This window comes from Equus caballus, chromosome 19 (genome assembly GCF_041296265.1).
Source record: "Equus caballus isolate H_3958 breed thoroughbred chromosome 19, TB-T2T, whole genome shotgun sequence".
Lineage (NCBI taxonomy): Eukaryota > Metazoa > Chordata > Mammalia > Perissodactyla > Equidae > Equus > Equus caballus.
Genome location: NC_091702.1, coordinates 61063951 through 61082521, shown reverse-complemented (window position 1 = coordinate 61082521; position 18571 = coordinate 61063951). Strand labels below are relative to the sequence as shown.

At 36.8% G+C, this 18571-nt stretch overlaps 1 protein-coding gene across 7 annotated transcripts in view; it reads left to right on the top strand.

Annotated features, from left to right (window-relative positions):
• ALCAM (activated leukocyte cell adhesion molecule) overlaps positions 1-12346 on the top strand; it is a 186181-nt gene extending 173835 nt beyond the window's left edge. For all 7 annotated transcript variants that reach the window (XM_001503380.7, XM_005602026.4, XM_070242893.1 and 4 more), the window contains 2 exons: positions 8493-8608; positions 9887-12346. In XM_001503380.7, coding sequence (XP_001503430.1) covers positions 8493-8580 — 88 coding nt within the window. In that variant the 3' untranslated portion in view covers positions 8581-8608; positions 9887-12346. The remainder of the gene's footprint in view (positions 1-8492; positions 8609-9886) is intronic.
• Positions 12347-18571: the final 6225 nt, after the last annotated feature.

Genomic DNA, 18571 nt, shown 5'->3' with positions numbered 1-18571 from the left:
TTTATTAAAAATTTTTTGTCTACATTCATACGGATATTGATCCAGAATTTTCTTTTCTTATAATATTTCTCACAAATTTTGGTACTAGAGTAATGTGGGCTTCATAAAATGGGTTGGAAAGAGTCCCATCCTCTTCTTTTACTGAAAGAATTTGTTACTTCCTTAAATGTTTGATATAATTCAATGATGAAACCACCTGGGCCTGGAGCTCTCTTTATGAGAATTTGCCTTAAAACAAAAATTATAATTTTAATTTCTTTAATAGATATAAGGTTTCTTCTTGAATAAATTTTGGTAAGTTCATCAAGGAAAGTGTCAATTTCATTTAAGTTGTTAACATTTTTGCAAAAAGAAAAAGCTATTCATAAGAGTCCCTTATCCTTTTTTGCCTCTGAGTTCTGTAGTGATAACACTTCTTTGTTTTCTAATATTGTTAATTTGTATTTGTTCTTTTATCTCCCTCAGTATTTTTAGGGAGTTATCAATTTTCTTAATGATTTCAAATAAGTAACTTTTTGCTTTGTTTTTATTTCTATTGCTTATTTTCAATTTTAATTATTTTTGCTCTTATCATTACCATTGTTTTCTTCTCGTTAGTGTTTAACTTGCTCTTCTAGGGGCTGGCCCAGTGGTGCAGCGGTTAAGTTTGCACGTTCCACTTCTTGGTGGCCTGGGGTTCACCGGTTTGGATCCCAGGTGCAGACATGGCACTGTTTGGCAAGCCATGCTGTGGTAGACATCCCACATATAAAAAAATAGAGGAAGATGGGCACGGATGTTAGCTCAGGGTCAGGCTTCCTCAGCAAAAAAGAGGAAGACTGGCAGTAGTTAGCTCAGGACTAATCTTCCTCAAAAAAAGAAAAGAAAAAACTTGCTCTTCTTTCTTTGGCTTTATAAAGTAAATCCAAAATTTAGGTCATTGATGTTAGCCTTTCTTCTTTTATAATGCAAGCATTTAAAGTCTGAATTTTACTCTCAGTACTGTGTTAGCAGCATTCCACAAACTTTGGTATGTTGTATTTTCATATTCATTCAGTTCAATTTTTGGGGGGCGGGGGTGAGGAAGATTCGCCTTCAGCTAACATCTGTTGCCAATCTTCCTCTTTTTGCTTTAGGAAGATTGTCCTTGAGCTAACATCTGTGCCAGTCTTCCTCTATTTTTTGTATGTGGGATGCTACCATAGCATGGCTTGATGAGTGGTGTGTATGTCTGTGCCCAGGATCCAAACTCATGAACCCCAGGCTGCTGGAGCAGAGCACACAAATTTAACCACTACACCACTGGGCCAGTCCCCAAAATATTTTTAAATTCCCCTTGTTTCTTCTTTGGAGCCTTGTAACTAGGACTGTATTAAGTTCCAAACATTTCTCATTTAATTCTGTTTTAAGACAACCTACTCTGTAGGCGTTTAGTCCTTTGACATGCATTGAGATTTATTTTGGGCCTAGCATGCAGGCAGGCAGTATATCCTGCTGAATGCTGTATGAGCATTTGAAAAAAAGGTTATTTGGTGGTTGATGGGTTCAGAGTTCTATGGCTGTATGTTAGGTTAAGGTAGATAATAGTTTGTTTAAATCTTCTTATCCTTACAGATTTTTTTCAAATTATATGAAATCACTTTACATAAAATGTCAGAGGGTTATAAGCATACACGTTAGTACTAGAGCCGGCCCACTACTGGTTACTTCATCATGATCATGCATCCTGAATTTTGGCACGTTTATTCTATCGGCTACTGAGAAAAGGGTGTTAAATTCCCTAAATAAACGTGTGTGTATTTGTCTATTTCTCCTTTAGCTCTGCCACTTTTTGCTTTACGCTTTCATGAGATACACACACTTACAATTGCTATGACTTCTGAGGTACTGCCCATCAGAATTATGAAATGTCTCGCACTGTCACTGTAACTCATGTTGAATTTTACCTCACCCGATATTAATAGAACCACACTGCTTTCATATGCTTATTGTCTACATGTACATCTTTTTCTGTCCTTTTATTTTCAGTTATGTGTATCATTATATTTGAAGTGCACCTCATATACAGCAGGGCTGATCAAACCATGACTCCCAGGCTGTTGCCAAGCTTTGTAAATAAGGTTTTATGGCAGCACAGCCAGGCCCGTTTCTTTACATATTGTCCGTGTTGTTTCAGACTGCAGTGCTAGAGTTGAAGAGTTGGAACAAAAACCATGTGTCCTGCAAGCCTTAAGTATTTACTCTCTGGACCTTTCAGAAAAAATGTCAACCTCTGGCGTAGAGCACTTAGTTGTCTCGCTTCCTTTCTTAGTGCAGTCCAACAATCTCCCCCTTTTAATGGGAGAATTTAGCCAAGTCATATTTGACTTAATTACTGATATAGTTACATTTAAGACCACCATCTCCTTATTTGATTTCTACTTGTCCTCTGTTCCTTTTACTGCCTTCTTTTGAGTTACTCAAATAAGTTTTAGTATTACATTTTAATTTCTGTATTGGTCTTTTTAACTATACTTCTTTGTATTGTTTAGTTCTGATTGCTCTAGAGATTACAAGAAGAACTCAATTTATAACAATCTACTCATGTAATAATCTAAAAACCTTGAAACATTATAATTTTATTTAACCCCCTCCATATCATTGTAGTGTGAGGTTTATAATATGCGCCGTTGTAATGGATATGACAATAATAGCAAAGGGATGGAGGAGGTTGAATGAAATTATAATGTTTCAAGGGTCATATATAATGCTATGTATAAAGCACTGGACAGTTGGTTGTCTTTGCAAAAAAATTTTAAATAACATTTATGTTTTACCACATATATGCAACTTGTATTCATTCTTTCTCATATATCTGAGTTTCCATCTAGTGTAATTTCCTTCAACAAAACAACTTCTTTTAATACTTCTTTTAGCACAAGTCTGCTAATGGGGATTTTTCTCAGTTTTCTTTCATTCAGTTTAATGTGTCTTTATTTTGCCTTCAATTAAATGGTCTTTTTTACTGGATATAAAATTCTGGGTTGAGAGATTTTTCTTTCAGCATTTTAAAGATGTTTGATTGTCTCTGGTATGCATTTTTTCCTTATGAGACATCAGCTGGTGTTCATCTCATTGTTCCTCAGAACAAATTTTCTGTGGCTACTTTCGGGTCCTTCTCTTTGTATTTGCTTTTGATTAGTTTGATTATGATGTCTGTAGGAGTGTTTTTCTTTTTATCGTTCCTGCTTTGGGATTGCTGACCATTTTGGATTTACAAGTTAATGGACATCTACACATCTGGGAATATGTTTCATTGTTTCTTCAAATAGATTTTCTGCCCCATTCTCTTTTGCTTCTCCTGCTGGGACTCCAATTACACATACGTTACACTGCTTAATACAATATTGTCCCACAGGTCACTGAGGTTCTGCATTTTTTTGGATCATTTTTCTCTCTATTTTTCAGAATGTATAATTTATAATTTTTAGTCCTTAAGTTCACTGAGGCTTTCTTCTGCCTCCTCCAATCTGATGATAAGACAATTTAGTGAACGGTTAATTTCCAAAACTGTAGTTTTAAGCTGTAGAATTATTTTTGTTTACATTTTTTGCACTGAGATTTCTATCTGCTCTCTCATTGTTACAATATTTTTATTTGTCATTGAACATGTGATGTAATAACTTATTTATTGCCTGCTATTTCCAAAGTCTGCGTAATCCAAGGACATTCTTTAGACTTGTAGTTAGATTTTTCTATTCTGCACATGTATGGTCACTTTTTTATTATATACTAGTGTTTTTTGGGTGATATGTTGTAGAAATTCTAGGTTCTGTTAAAGGATATGAATTATTTTTCTAGCAGATAATTACATTACTGGCTGATTTCCTTGATCTTGTGAAGCTTACTCTTACATTTTATATGACACATCTGTCTTAGAGTGAATGCTGAGTCTCAACACATAGTCTTTACTCAGCTTTTCTGGGATTTCAGTAGCAAGACTGATATGTTTGCCAAGGACTTCTGGCTTGGTGAGGCTCAACTCCAGACTGTTTCCTGTGTAGGCAGTAGCTAAAATCTATGTCAGGTTTTTAAGCTTCCCAGTTGTTGCTTTCCCCTGGTCTATGTGAAATTTCTCCCACACATGCACAGCTTAGGGATCATCCAAGGAATATTGTAGCATACACAGATTTGGAGTCCTCGCTACCCTGTGATTCTCCCCTTTCTGAGATGGTCCGCCTTGATGTCCAGCTTTGGTTTTAGTTAGCCTTTGCCTCCCCATCTGGGAAGTGCCCTCAGAAGAAATGCTATGTAAAAATAGTCAAGTTCCCTTCAGTTTCTACTTTTTTTTCACTCTCAAGTAAGTCAAGTAGTTTATTGTGTATTTTTTCCTGAGAATTTATAGTTGTTACAAATGTAAGGATTAGCAAAACATAAGATTTCTTAAATCATTACTAGTACCAGAGCTTCTTATAGTCCATGCTTTATTTCAAAGTTGTGAAATCATTTTGTCCTCAGCCTTAATATAACTTCTTTCTTTCCGTACATGTCAAAACAGATTGAAAAATATCAAAATTACAAAATGTATTTATTACTTTTCTATATTTTTAATTTTGGTTTTTAGAAGGTGCCTACAGAACATTGACTGTTGTCACTATTTCTAGTGGTTCCAAACAAGTTGGAATTTTCACTTTGGAGACAAAGAATAGTAATTAATGAAGTTAGTTTGAAAGAAAAAGAGAAGAAGAGAGAGAGACAGTGAAATAAAAGCAGAGAGAAAAGAAATGGAGGAAAAATTGGAGGGGAGAGAGAAGGCAAGGAGAATAAAAGAGCGAAGAGGAGAGAAGAGGCTTTGAGAATTGTGTGGCTTTCCTTGATTGCCACAATCTCTTACTGATTTATAGAAATTATAGTGATTATTATATATTAGAATATATAGTCAGGAGCTATTAGAATAATCAAGGTACATGTTTATGCATATAATTTTGTGCAGTTTTATCTGAAAAGACTGATGGAAGACATCACTCAAGTTCTGTCATTTCAGTGTAGCTTTCTCTCTATTTTACCTATCTGTGAAAAAGCAGCTGTGTATGTGTGGACTCCATATTGGTGAACACTATTATTATGAGGAACAGTAGAAGGAAATAGATATGAACTGTAATAAAGTCAGTTAGTTCAATTCAGTAGAAGAAATGTCTTTTGGATGCCTGCACTATTCAGTCAGTGTATTATGTAATGTGGGTAAAATATAAATAAAACATGGTCCTTATTCTCAAGGAGTTATGCTCAAGTAAAGGAGACTAAAGATATTAGCCACATCTTGAAACATTGTGGGACAGACAGCTGGACATCTGGGTGGAGAGTCTCCAAAGGGCAGAGGTGGATCTCTTTGTGTTTAAGGGCTGAAGAAAGTGAGACATGCAAGAATCTCAATCTGAAGCCTGAGAGGGCCACGCCTTAGGAAAAGGGGCAAACCAGAGGTAGACTGAGCCTTACTAAAACGGCAGCTGAGCCTCAACCCAGGGCAAACTCTGATTGAAGTGGGGTCATCAGCCACTTACCCTATCTACCTAACAAAGGAAAGGGGAGGAGGACCTCATCTGATGGAAAGCAACGTTGTGTGAAGTCTCTATGGTTCTTTTATACATGGTGTCATGCAAAATAATGAAGAATAGAGGCAAAGAGTCAAGAAAGTACAATCAGTGATCAAGAGAAAAAGGAGACGAGCAGATCCCTGCATGATTTATTGTAGTTAACAGACAGGGACATTAAAATAATATAAATAATATACTGAAAATTGAAGAAAAGATGGTTAAAGGAGATGAATGGAATAGAAAATTGAAACTGTTAAAAATATTTTTAAATCAAATTTACATTTTAGAACTGAAAAATATAATATTAAAAGATAAGTCTTTTGTGGGTGAATTTAAAAGCAGAGTGGCCACAGAAGAACACAAGAGAAGTAAACTGGGACACAGATCACTAGAAAACACCCACATTGAAGCACAGACAGGGAAAAGAGTAGATAAGACAAGACATATAAGAGCATAAAAGACATTGGAGGACACACCCAAAGATCTAACTTATGTATAATTGAAGTCCCAGAAAGAACAAAGAGCAAGAATGCCCATCACAGGTAAAATAGATAAATAAATCATGATTTATTCACCCAGTGACAAGCTATACAGCAATGAGAATAAACAACTTACAACTACATGCAACATTATATATGAATGTCACAAATATAACTGAGTTTAAGTAAAACACAGACAGAAATGAATACATGTCATATGAATACATTTGTATATAAATCACAAGAACAGGTAAAACTCTTCTGGATTGTGGCAACCTTTGGAGAGGTGGGAGTGACTGGAAGGGAGCACGATGAAGGACTTCTGGCTCTGCAACTGTTCTGTCTGTTGGGCTGGGTACTGATGACATTGATGCCTCCAGTTTTTGAAACGTCATTGAATTGTACTCTTATGATTGATATGTTATCTTGTATGGATATTATTCTTCAACAAAATAGTTTTTAAAAGGATTCATAGATTTATAGAAAGTTCAGGCTTTTAAAAATGTCCTTAGGGAGCATCCTAATCCACCACCCCTCACGTTTAACTGTGGAGCTTAGTAAGATTTTGTTGGTTATTAAGTAACTTATTAGCAAAAGAGATTAGATCTCAAGTCATCTGTGATATATATAATGTGATATATAAAGTAGATGGCATATATATCTTACATATATGGAGAGAGAGCCCATTGCATTGTTCTTCCATTTGCCTGGAAAATATATGTGATAAAGAAGTTGTCATTCACTATGATGTATCATTTTAGTACAGTATAGAAAATATTGATGTGATATGAGATAACTCAAAACATAGACTCAAATTTCCAACATGGTCTTATTTACAGTTTTATATGTCTGTCTTATAAAATGCTATCACGTATTATAGGACTGAGTTAGCTGACAGTTTGAAGTTGCTCTCTTGCCTTATGAATGGATTTAGAAGGCTGTAGTTTAAGCTAAATTAAGAACTTTTAAATCACAAATTAAATTAAACACATGCTAAACATGATGAATGTCCCAGTTTGAGTGAGCCATGTGTCTTTATCTCATTTGGACATATGTCATACACCATTACAACACTTTTTCTAGAAAAGTTGTGATTCTTCACAAATGAGTTAAGGAATTCTATTTAAAGCACAGAATAACTTTTAGGGAGCAATGGAGTTTTCTACCCCAGCTTCCTTAACCAAGAGAAACATTTGACATTATATAACTTCTTAAAAGTAGAAGTATTATTAGGAATTATATGGCAGTAATAATTTGGAGTACCAAAGCACTGTGGTCCCCTGGATGTGCTTATAACAGGGGAGAAGGGAGGGAGGGAAAGAAAGAAGGTAGGAAAGCAGGAAAGAAAGAAGGAAATGGCTTACTCTTGGAAATACAGTTGTGATTTCTCCCGAGTGGTAAAACCAAGGAATTGAGCTGTGTGTTTAAGAAAACCTGATTTCAGGGGCTGGCCCCGTGGCCGAGTGGTTAAGTTCGCGCGCTCCACTGCAGGCTGCCCAGTGTTTCGTTGGTTCGAATCCTGGGCACGGACATGGCACTGCTCTTCAAGCCACGCTGAGTCGGCATCCCACATGCCACAACTAAAAGGACCCACAACAAAGAATATACAACTATGTACCGGGCGGCTTTGGGGAGAAAAAGGAAAAAAAAAAGAAAACCTGATTTCAGCTCTTAAAGGATTGAACCTAGTCATGTGTAAGCATGGCAGCCGCTGGGGCAGTGTCTCTCAAATGTTAGCTGCAGCCGAACCAGCAGGAGGTCTTGTTTGTCATAGCTGGCAGGCCCCATCTGCAGGGTCTCTGTCTCCACAGTTCTGTTGTGGGACCTCAGAATTTGCACTTCTGTTAAGTGCCAGGGTGCTGATGTGGCTGGTCTGGGGCAACAATTCGAGAACCACCACATTAGAGCTGCTTTAGCTTGGGCTGCCAATGTTCTCTCATAAATGCGGTTCTCCTTCTAATCTTGCCTTTGATTTATTCGATACAACAGAATCCATAGCAAAGAGACAGGGCATTGGCTCAGGCTGGATGCACCATAGGGAATGCCAAAAGGGAAAGGCCCTAAGAAAACTCCCTCAGAAGATTTCTGCAGAAAGTATTTGCCCAGAATGAAAATTGTAGCTATCAAACAATAATAATTGCTTCCTAGAAACTGGAGAGAAAAACAACCCGGCCCAAAACACAATGCAACTAAGTATACAGAGTCTGTATTCAACATAATCAATTTCTTTTTCTCTTAGCATATGTTTAAAGCAATCCCGCTACCAAGGTAATTTCATTGGAAGGTGTTCTGTTACCAGCGAACCCTGACAGATGTGGAATTGTTTACCTTCGTGGTTTGCCTGTATTAGATGTAACACACATGCTTTTCAAAGATACATTAATGTGTACTCTAAAATTAAAAAAAGAAAAGTTAAATATGTGTGTGTCAATGTGATAATGTTTATTTCATTCTCCTATAGGACTGCATCAAAACACGTCAACAAGGAACTGGGTAATCAGGAAGAAAACAAAAAGTTAGAAGAAAATAATCACAAAACAGAAGCCTAAGAGAGAAACTGTTCTACTTGTTGTCCAGGTGAGTAGGCTGTGTGAGCCTTCTGGAAATAATTCCCAGGAAAGTAGAAAACATCCTAGGGGACGAAAGGGAAAACCTTGACATCAAGTTGCTTCTTAATTGCAGCTTTCAACACAGGAAGAGAGTTTCTCAGAAGGAAACTTTGGTACCTCAGAAAGGTGTTCTCAGAAGAACAGAATTTCAACAGTCTCCCCATCCTCTGAAAAATAATCATTATCCTCTGATAATTTTTAAAACTTTTGAGATTTTTAACATTCACTTAGCATTTTGTATTCTAATGCCAAATTTTGTATTCTAACGCCAAAAATTCTGCTGAGCACAAAGAAGCTTAATTTTATAAATTGATATTTTGATTGGATTTATACATAATAATTATATGAGCGTGATTTTTTAAGACAATTTCCAAAAGAGGTACGTTTCCATGGTATTGCCACTTACAATTTGAGCTTTTTGTTTTTAATTATATTCTCTCGAGCCAGCCAAACAGAGGAGTCATTTGGACAAATTATTTTGTGTGTCCTTGAGAATAACTGTTGCTGTAGCTCATTCTTCTGATGTAAAAATTCCCCAAAGCCACAGTAAAACTTTGGTTCGCTGCAAATAAACCACGAGTCACAATTTGGGTGGGTCACCTGAGTTAAACCCATAGAGAAAATGGGGAGCGTGAGAAAGAATTGTAATTGAAATTGATGCACGCAGGAAAGAAAAATAGGATAACTGAAATAAGACATTTTTAAAATCTGAAAACCAGCCTCTCAAATTGACTGGGTGAAAGAAGTGAGAACAGGGTCCCTTTGCCTCTCCTGCCTTCCGTTGGAGGCGAGGACATAGCAATCCCACCTCATTGTTTTTTTCTGTTCTCTAGGGTTCATTCCTCAATCCTTTGTAAACACAGAGTTTACCTTCTATTTTCTTCAAAATTGGAGACAGTAAATTCTCACAGGAAAATTGAGCTTGAGACAAAGCTCACCAAATAGTGTGATTTGAAGGGATAAGTGAATTCTTTAACCTAAAGAGAAACAGAACACAGTATTTTCCTGAAAAACCTTATAATCTTCATATGAATTAAGCAATTTTCATAAAAATAAAGACTCAACACTTCCAAAAAAATTCTTTGTAGAAGGCTCCGCAGTGCCTTCAAATGGGTCCCGGGACAATGGAGTTTCATGAAAGCCTCCTCTGAAGTAATTTCTATCACTTTTAGTACAAAGCATGGGTTGATGGTAAAAAATGATTGCTATGGTAACTTACTAAATTATGTTTTTTTCATTGTTTCAGAGAAAATAACTATATAGACCAATTGAAGCATGAACGTGGATTGTATTTAAGACATATACAAAGACACTGACAGCAAGTCATGGTTCAAGTATTAAGCAGTTCATTCTACCAAGCTGTCACGGGATTCTAGAGAATTATCTCAAGCAAAACAATGAAATGAAATTGCAAACAATAACAACAAGTTTTGGCAGCCATGATAATAGGTCATATGTTGTGTTTGGTTTGATTTTTTTTGTTGTTTTCTGTAAATGTCTGCACTGAGGATTTCATTTTGGTTTGCCTTTTATGTAAATTTTTTACGTAGCTATTTTTATACACTGTAAGCTTTGTTCTGGGAGTTGCTGTTAATCTGATGTATAATGTAATGTTTTTATTTCAATTGTTTATATGGATAATCTGAGCAGGTACATTTCTGATTCTGATTGTTATCAGTAATGCCCTCAAACTTTCTCACAAGCACCTAAATCCCAAAGGTGGCAGCTTGTGAAGATTGGGGACACACACATTGCCCTGTTCAAAAGCTGTGATTTTGATCACAAGGAAGGGGGCGGAGGCAGAGTCAGAGTGATAAGCACCAGAAGAACTAATTCTGTGTTTGCACCACCAGCTGACTCTCAGAAAGCAATCGCACACACATGTGAACACACATACATAACAATGGTACTCCCAAACTGACAGTTTTGCCTAGTCTGAAAAAAGCTTAACACAGAATTTGGGTAGCGCTTACCTTTAGAGACACTTGCTAGTAAATTATTTTCTGTCAAAAGAAAAAAAACAAACCAATGTGTGAGAAACAGTTTGGAACAGTCATGGATCCCATTTTCATAGATCACAATGGAAATAACTGTAATTAAAAATTGGTGTTAAATCCTTTGGGTTATCCACTGCCTTAAAATTATACCTATTTCCTTTAAAAAAAAAAAAGATATCAGTCAGAATTGGAGATTTTTAACAGTGGTCATTATCAAAGCTGTGTTATTTTCCACAGAATATAGAATATATATTTTTTTCGTGTGTGTTTTTGTTAACTACGCTACAGATATTGAATGCACCTTGAGATAATTTAGTGTTTTTAACTGGTACATAATTTATCAAGCAGTACATGAAAGTGTAATAATAAAATGTCTATGTATCTTTAGTTACATTCAGATTTGTAACTTTATAAACATGTTTTATGCCTGAGGAAATTTTTAGGGTGGTAGTATCAGTGGAAACTTTTTGAAGGAGACTGGATATGGGCCAATAGCTACTTGTGATGAGACTTTCACACTTTGCTCTTTCAAGCAGAAGCCTGGTTTCTGGGAGAACACTGCACAGCCATTTTTGTCCCAGGATTTACATAACTTTATGGGAAAAAAAAATGAACATCAGATTTCCAGGTATAGAACTGTGTTCTTTGGGAGGAAAAAGGAAAACTGGTGTTTGTTTTTTAGAATGGTGGAATCAAAAATGAAGGCAATTAAAAATAAATTGAAGATTAAAGTCCAATGGAGGTTAGGAATAATCTTTTGCCACTTCTGCATTATTTAGAAACACGTGTTATTGTACCTTCGTAAGCCGTTCACTGTCTGGACAATAGTGACTCAGTTTAATAAAAGCTTCCTGTAGTACATTGGTATGGATTAAATACATAAAATATCCTATTAGACTCGATGCTGTATAAAATGTTATGGGGAAAAAGCAAATATGTTATTTTTGCCTCTAAACTTTGATTTGTTGAAGTTTTATTGGGCAGGAAAAAAAATTGAATCTTGGTCAATATTTAAACCAAAGTGAAAGGGGAAAAACCAAAGTTACTTGTTTTGCATGGCTAAGCCATTCTGTTATCTCTGTAAATACTGTGATCTCTTTTTTCTTTTCTCTTTAGAATTTTGTTAAAGAAATTCTAAAATTTTTAAACACCGGCTTTCCACAATAAACCATGAACACTAAAAGGAGATTACTTCCATATAAATATTTTTTCTTTTTCTCTTTTGGTGTGGGAGATCAGAGGTTCAAAGTCTAATTCCTAAGATATATTTGCGGAAAGAAGCAAGGTGACAATAGAAAGAGAGGCTTATACTACAGTTATTTCTTGGCTTCCATTTGCTGTGGAGAATGAAGTCCAAAAACAGCGGTCAGAACCCGGAGAGCGGAACATGGCAGACTCCGAGCTCTGGACAGAAGGCAGGAAGTTTGTCGGGAAAAAGGGGACAACACTATTACCATTGACTCGATGCCTGGATAAAAAGGAAAGCTCGTTTGTGTAACGGCAGCCATGTGCACAGCGATGCTGGGAAGGAAGATAACGCACAATCCTCAACTTTCCAGGATTTGTCTCTTCGATTTAACTCTTCGGCAACAGGTTTTGGCAGTCCAAGGTTTATTCCCTATCTGTGATTACAGGAATTGTATGTGGAAATGGATTAACATACCCGTCTATGCCTAAAAGATAATAAAACTGAAATATGTCTTCACAGATCTCTCACAGCTGTCTGCCTCTTGTCTAAACTAGGATGTTTGTGTATAGAATGCGATATTCTTTATTAAGGAGTGGAAAACCCATTGTGACTCTCCATCTCTCTGGAGAGGGAATGCAGCAAAATCAAACTGTCCATGCCTTCCTAGGATGTCAGGTGGGCCATCTTAGCTAGTCCTAGATTTCACTAGTCGTTGGTTCTGTAATGGTGTGTCTCTATCCTCAATGACAGCATCATACTTACTGTGGGTGTCCCATGTGGGTGTCCTAGGAACTTAATTAAGAGGACATTCTCCTATTTCTTCACATCCACCATTAACACACCATTCGGCTTACCATTTGGAGTTACCTAGGCGTAAAGTTTCATAGAAATGGATCTAGAGATTAGATTGGTGGGTACCAAACAGAGGGCAAAAAGAGTAAAAGGGCACCTGTGCACGGTGACAGATGGTAATTAGTCTTTGGGTCGTGAACATGGTGTAGTCTACACAGAAATCAAAATATAATGATGTACACCTGAAATTTATGTAACGTTATGAGGCAGTGTTACCTCAATTAAAAAGAAAGAAATGCGTTCCCTTCTAAATAAGGTAGAGCCAGCTGTGTACATCAGAGAAAGAAATTAATATTTATCGGTCCATACTATATATTAGAACCAGCCATATATATCTTGTTTAATCTGTAATAGTTGTAGGTAGTAGTAAGTATCCCTCCCATCTGACAGCTGAAAACTAAGGTTTAGAGAGGTCCCATAACTCCCAAGTACATTTAGCTTCTAAGTAGATAAGTTGGGTATCAAACAGATCTGATTCTAAGGGCTGTGCTTCTCCCAGTCCACTATAGTTCCCAAATTTCTTTAACAAAGAAATCCTCCTTTTCATAATATGTAAAATTGTGAAATATTAGTTGACACAAGCACTGCTTATACCATCTATAAAGGATTATTTTAAGATGTTCTAATAATATAACAGGCCAATATTATATACTATTCAACTGTATCTGGATGATTATTTTATTAGACATTATATATATAATTATGTATGTACGTGTGTTTAAAACACATGTGTATTTATGTGATATCTATATGTCACATGTGTATTTATGCAAGATGTATATATGTCATACATTTTCAAACACATATATTGCTGTCATGTACTAAGTGCCTATTATGAGACAGGCACTTTATTGATATCTTATTTACACTGTTTTATTTGCATCAACTCAATATCCTGCTACAGGAGGTGCTGTCCCACTTTACAGATGAAGACAATGTAAATAATTTTGTCTACAATCACAGACACAGGAGGTGGTTGAGCCAGGACCTATGTTCAAGATGCCAAAGTCCAAGCTCTCTTCACTGTATTGTTTATCATCCCTGAAATAAGAATATCTATCTGTCTATGCTTGGGGAGCCTCCCAAAACTAGATTTGCAGTGGATAACCTACTTGATCCCCTTAGTAACTAATGTCTTTCATATTCAAAGTAATATGATTTGTGAAAACTGCTTTGAAAACAATAAATTATTATATATATACTGATTGTTTTATTATATGTCTAAGGAATCAAATGGAACTAACTCTACTATTAGAAAAATCAAGCAGTAGATTTGGCTTTAAAAATATCATGCTTTAACAATAAAAAATACTTTAGTTAAACACAGAATGTATATTTTTAATCTAAGCTTCTTAATAAAAAATATTGTTAAAATGCACTGTATTTGCGAAATGTGAAATCAGAAAACTGGAGCTCATTGTTTTCCCAGCACACTGTCTCCACCTATTCATCATCCTCATTCTAATCCAATTTCTTTTTTTTCCCCTAAATCCAATTTCTCTCACTTTTTCTTCTAAATTCTTCTCAAATGCGCAAATATTCATTGGAAAATGAACACACAGGCATACAACTTCAAAAGCAGATACCACTCTCAAGTTATCTGTCTTGTTCCTTTTTATTAGCTAGCTCTGGAAAAGGCTTTACCTTGTGATGTCCAAGCAGCTGAATGAGAGAAAAGATATTCAATTGCATATTTAGGTGTGTACATGTGTACACACACACGCACATGTAAACACAGTGTGGGCTATTTTATCCCATTTTCCTAGAAAGTAAGACATAGAATTTGATTATCAGAAAAGGAATTTGTTTGAAGAACTACAAAATATTTGTCAAATAGAAAGTAACTATAGGGTGAAAATATTCCTGACACTTTGATGGAAGCATTCATAAGTGTAACAGACAGGTACAACACCGCATCCTAGGCATGAGTTGCAATGAAACTTGTATGAGTAAACCTAATTATATAAACTCTATGCTATCAAGAAATAAATGAGAACTCAAAATCATAGAGGCTCAAAATAAATTATTAGATTCTCTGAAAACACTTTTATTGTCAGAGAGCAGAGGCTATAGTCTTCAGGAGGTAAAACATTTGATAAAATGTGCCTTGGAAGCTGGCAGCAACTCAATTTGGACTATTTATGAGATAAATAATCAAAATGAAATCTCAACTTTTTCTATAAATATTTTCTTTCTGATCCTATTTTCGCAAGTAGGCCAGGATAAATTGAGATTCAATCAGCATTTGAAATTGATGGCCTGATTCACATACCATCTGAGATGCTCACTTTCACAAAAATGATAGTTGAAATTTGGGCAGCCCTATACAACTCTTTGAATTCTCCTCAGTAAGAAAACCACATTATTAGTGAAATAAGATGTAGTTACTGCTTGAAAATTGATTTACAGAGCTTTCCCTGGAATGGCTTATTAAGGAAATGGAATATTTCTCTTAAGAATAGGTTTATGTCTAAGCATTAGAGACATTCCTTGGATGTTAAACTGCTACTAAAACCCAACTTACTCAGAAGCTGTGGGGCTTTCTACATTGTTGGTAACAGCAGCTAAGCTCCTTTTTCTTAGCTTGATTAGAATTGTCCACCAAAAGCTTTCAAACACTCTTTGTTTTGAAAGACAAATAGACATTACCTGTTGTTGAGTCTGATTCCAAGAGGAAAGATTACTTTTTTAAACATTTGCAGGTTCACTTACAGGAGTAATCTTCTGTAATTTTTACTAATTTTGAGAGTTTCATTTTTCGTATATTATAGTAGCATACAAGCTGTCTAAAGGATGATGGAGTTTTGGTTACCACAAAAGCACCAGACACACCTTCCCCCATATTCCTAACTGATAATCTGTTTCCAGAGAAATGCGATGAAAAGGTTGCCTGTAGTGACTTTGTTACACTTTCATTCTTTTGAGGTTTTTTCTTGAATATACTAAAATAAAGTCATTAAAATATCAAATACCTACTTACTAGTTGTCACTACAGGACTCATTATATTTGTTGTTTTCCTGATGATATCAGCTATGTGTGGAATCAGCGTTGAATTTGAAGCGTTGTGCAGATGTATAAATATTAATGCTGTTGTTTTCATGGGATTTCTGCAACATGGATGGAGTGAAATTTATGTTGACCCCTCAGCATCGTTGCCCAGTGACTCTCGGCGTTCCACCGAAGAGAGACTGGCAGTGAGGCAGTGCTTGTTGGGTCAGCCCCATGACTCCCCACTCTTACTACTGGAAGTAGGGTATTTATGCTTGTATAGGTTGGGAGTGGGAAATCTGAGTCTCAATTTCTCCTTTAAAATGGTTTTTCCAAGCTTGTGATCCAACGGGGAAATCATGCGGTTGGGAGCAAAGTCAACTGGGCTTTACCAAAATAGTTTACATTCCAATTCAGAAATGAAAAGCCAAAATGGAGCAGCAGAGGTTCGGGAACTTGGTTGAGCAAGGGAGCCTTTAAGTTATGGTTTGGTTCTCCAAATCAGCTCGAGTTTCCAGCTTTAACGTGGATATTATAATCGCAGTTAACAGTGCTAAAAGGTGACTGATGAAGCATGTCAGCAACAGCCTTTGATTTGTCCTCAGCTCATCTTTTCTTCTTAGAAGAAGCCACTACAGCTACACCATAGTATAGGTCCTTTCCCTCCATTCCCCTCTTTCTACATTTCAGAAGACGCTCCCTAAAATTAAATACCTTTGCAAAAAGCATCTTGTTTCCATTATGGTCCATTTCTTGCATTAGCTCTCCTAATTCTTTACCTTCCCTGTCTCCATACCCTTTGCAGTGACTTTGCAGTTCTTCCCAAAAAAGGGTCAGCACATATTTTCTCACCCCTTGACACTAGGCTCAGCCATATGATTTGCTTTGGCCAGTTTTCTAGTTCTGAGTCTGGGCCTCTAGTGGCCATGTTTCTTCTTGCCCTCTGATACTTCTGTCATTACTACGGGAAGGACAAGCCGAAGCAAGCCTGTTAATGCCAGGAGGAGGCTGAGGACACATGGAGCAGATCTACACCAGGTAAGGTGCCTCAGACAAGCCCAGGCTAGAGCAAAGCTGCTAGCAAACCCACAGCCACATGAGCAAGCCCAGCCAAGATCACTCGAGCCCCACTTACACCAGCTGTCAATCAGATGACCTGCAGACACATGGGCTGCAATAATAAACAAGTGTTGGTTTAAGCCACTGAGTTTTGAGATTGTTGTTATGTGACGACAGCCAACTGGTACACTTCAGGAGCAACTGAATTCCTGGTTGGCATTTTAGGTCAAGATAATAGCAAGAACATTCCTTCTGCAAAAAATCAGAGACATTTTATTAAAACCCTAATAATTAGACTTTTGTGCTTCTGAAATGGTTCCCTCTTCTCTGAACTTTCTGGGACCACCATTCCCTCCCCAGGGCCTCCATCCTCTCTCTGTGGTATTAAATACACTTTGGCATCACCATATAAGAGTTAATTGTAGTAATGCCAGATAGATATTTAGAGATCTTTCTTAAGCATATAAATTGTATACAAGTCTCTCAGCGGACGTGGCACATTATGTGTTCTGTCTGGCTCTAGCCCACATTTGTCCTTTTCCATTGTTCAAAAGTTCAGCGTTCAAGGCCAGTTCAGATAATTGCTCTCTCTGTATGCCCACATAATTACATGCCAATACCTTTCCCCAAATTAGAAATTATATTCAAGCTAGATATTCTGCTGACACCACATCCCTCACCAAATGTCAGAGTCTCTTAAAAAATATGCTCAGCTCAAAAGGCCTAATGAGGTTTTCAGTAATTCATGTCCTTGGTCATTAGGACAATCGTACAAATCAGCAAGCACTCAGGTGTCCAGGCACTAAATGGGAAAATGAACCTAAAAGATCACAGGCAACATCTTGAAAGAATTCAAAGAAGTGTTCTCGCTGCTTTCATTAACCTTTTCCTTACGTTTTCACATTCCAGGCACAAGTTCTCTAGACTTATAAAACTGCTCAGCAGGAAGGTTCAGTGTAAGGAGATAAAAATACAAATAGGACTGCTTAAATAACAAATAATCGGGAAGGAATTATTAAATATACCTACACATACATACACCATCACCAAATTGTCCTGCAAGCCATGCACTTGCTGACTGTCCACCACACCCTGGATGAAGCAGTGGTGGTGATAGAGTGATGAGGACTTTGTTTTTTGTGTCCCCCAAATGGCACAGGGCATTCTTGAGAGACAGATGTACTTAACGGTTTAATGAAAAAAGGGTAGTCTTTAGAAACAAGCAGACTTTGAATGGACTTCTAAATGAATGGGGATCTGTAATTTATTAGCTTTGAGGCCTTGAGCGTAACACCAAACCCCTGAGCCTCAGCAACCTCATCTGCTCATCAAAATGGCAGTAATGCTAATTACATCAGAGATTGTTGTCCTTTAAAGAATAAAAAGCGTATGTTAAAGAGAAAATAACTCTGTGGCCCACGGTTGAGTGCAGATTGTAGATTACTGCAGGGCAGGGAAACCCAGTTTGACAGGGTGTAGTTTACAAAGATGGAGGCAGTAAGCAAAGAAATAGGTATACTTTTAAAATACGAAAACTACAAACAGTATCTTTTCCTGCAGTGGGAAAGCAAGTCTCTGAAAACTGCCGACTTGCTGATGTATCTGGTCTAATAGATTAGTCCTTGGGCAAATGCTGGCCTAGATGTCTGTAGTGATTCCTGGAAATGCTCTTCTCCACTGTATGAATTGATTCTCATTTTAGCCGAATTCAGGTCTGTGCTGCTGTCAGCAGGCTAGATGGCAATGTCAAGGTTCGACATGACAAAAGGATCACAGTGGTCCTGGCCCTGATATGGATTTCTCTACATTAAACCCAGCATGTATGGGGTTAAAACCAAAACACTC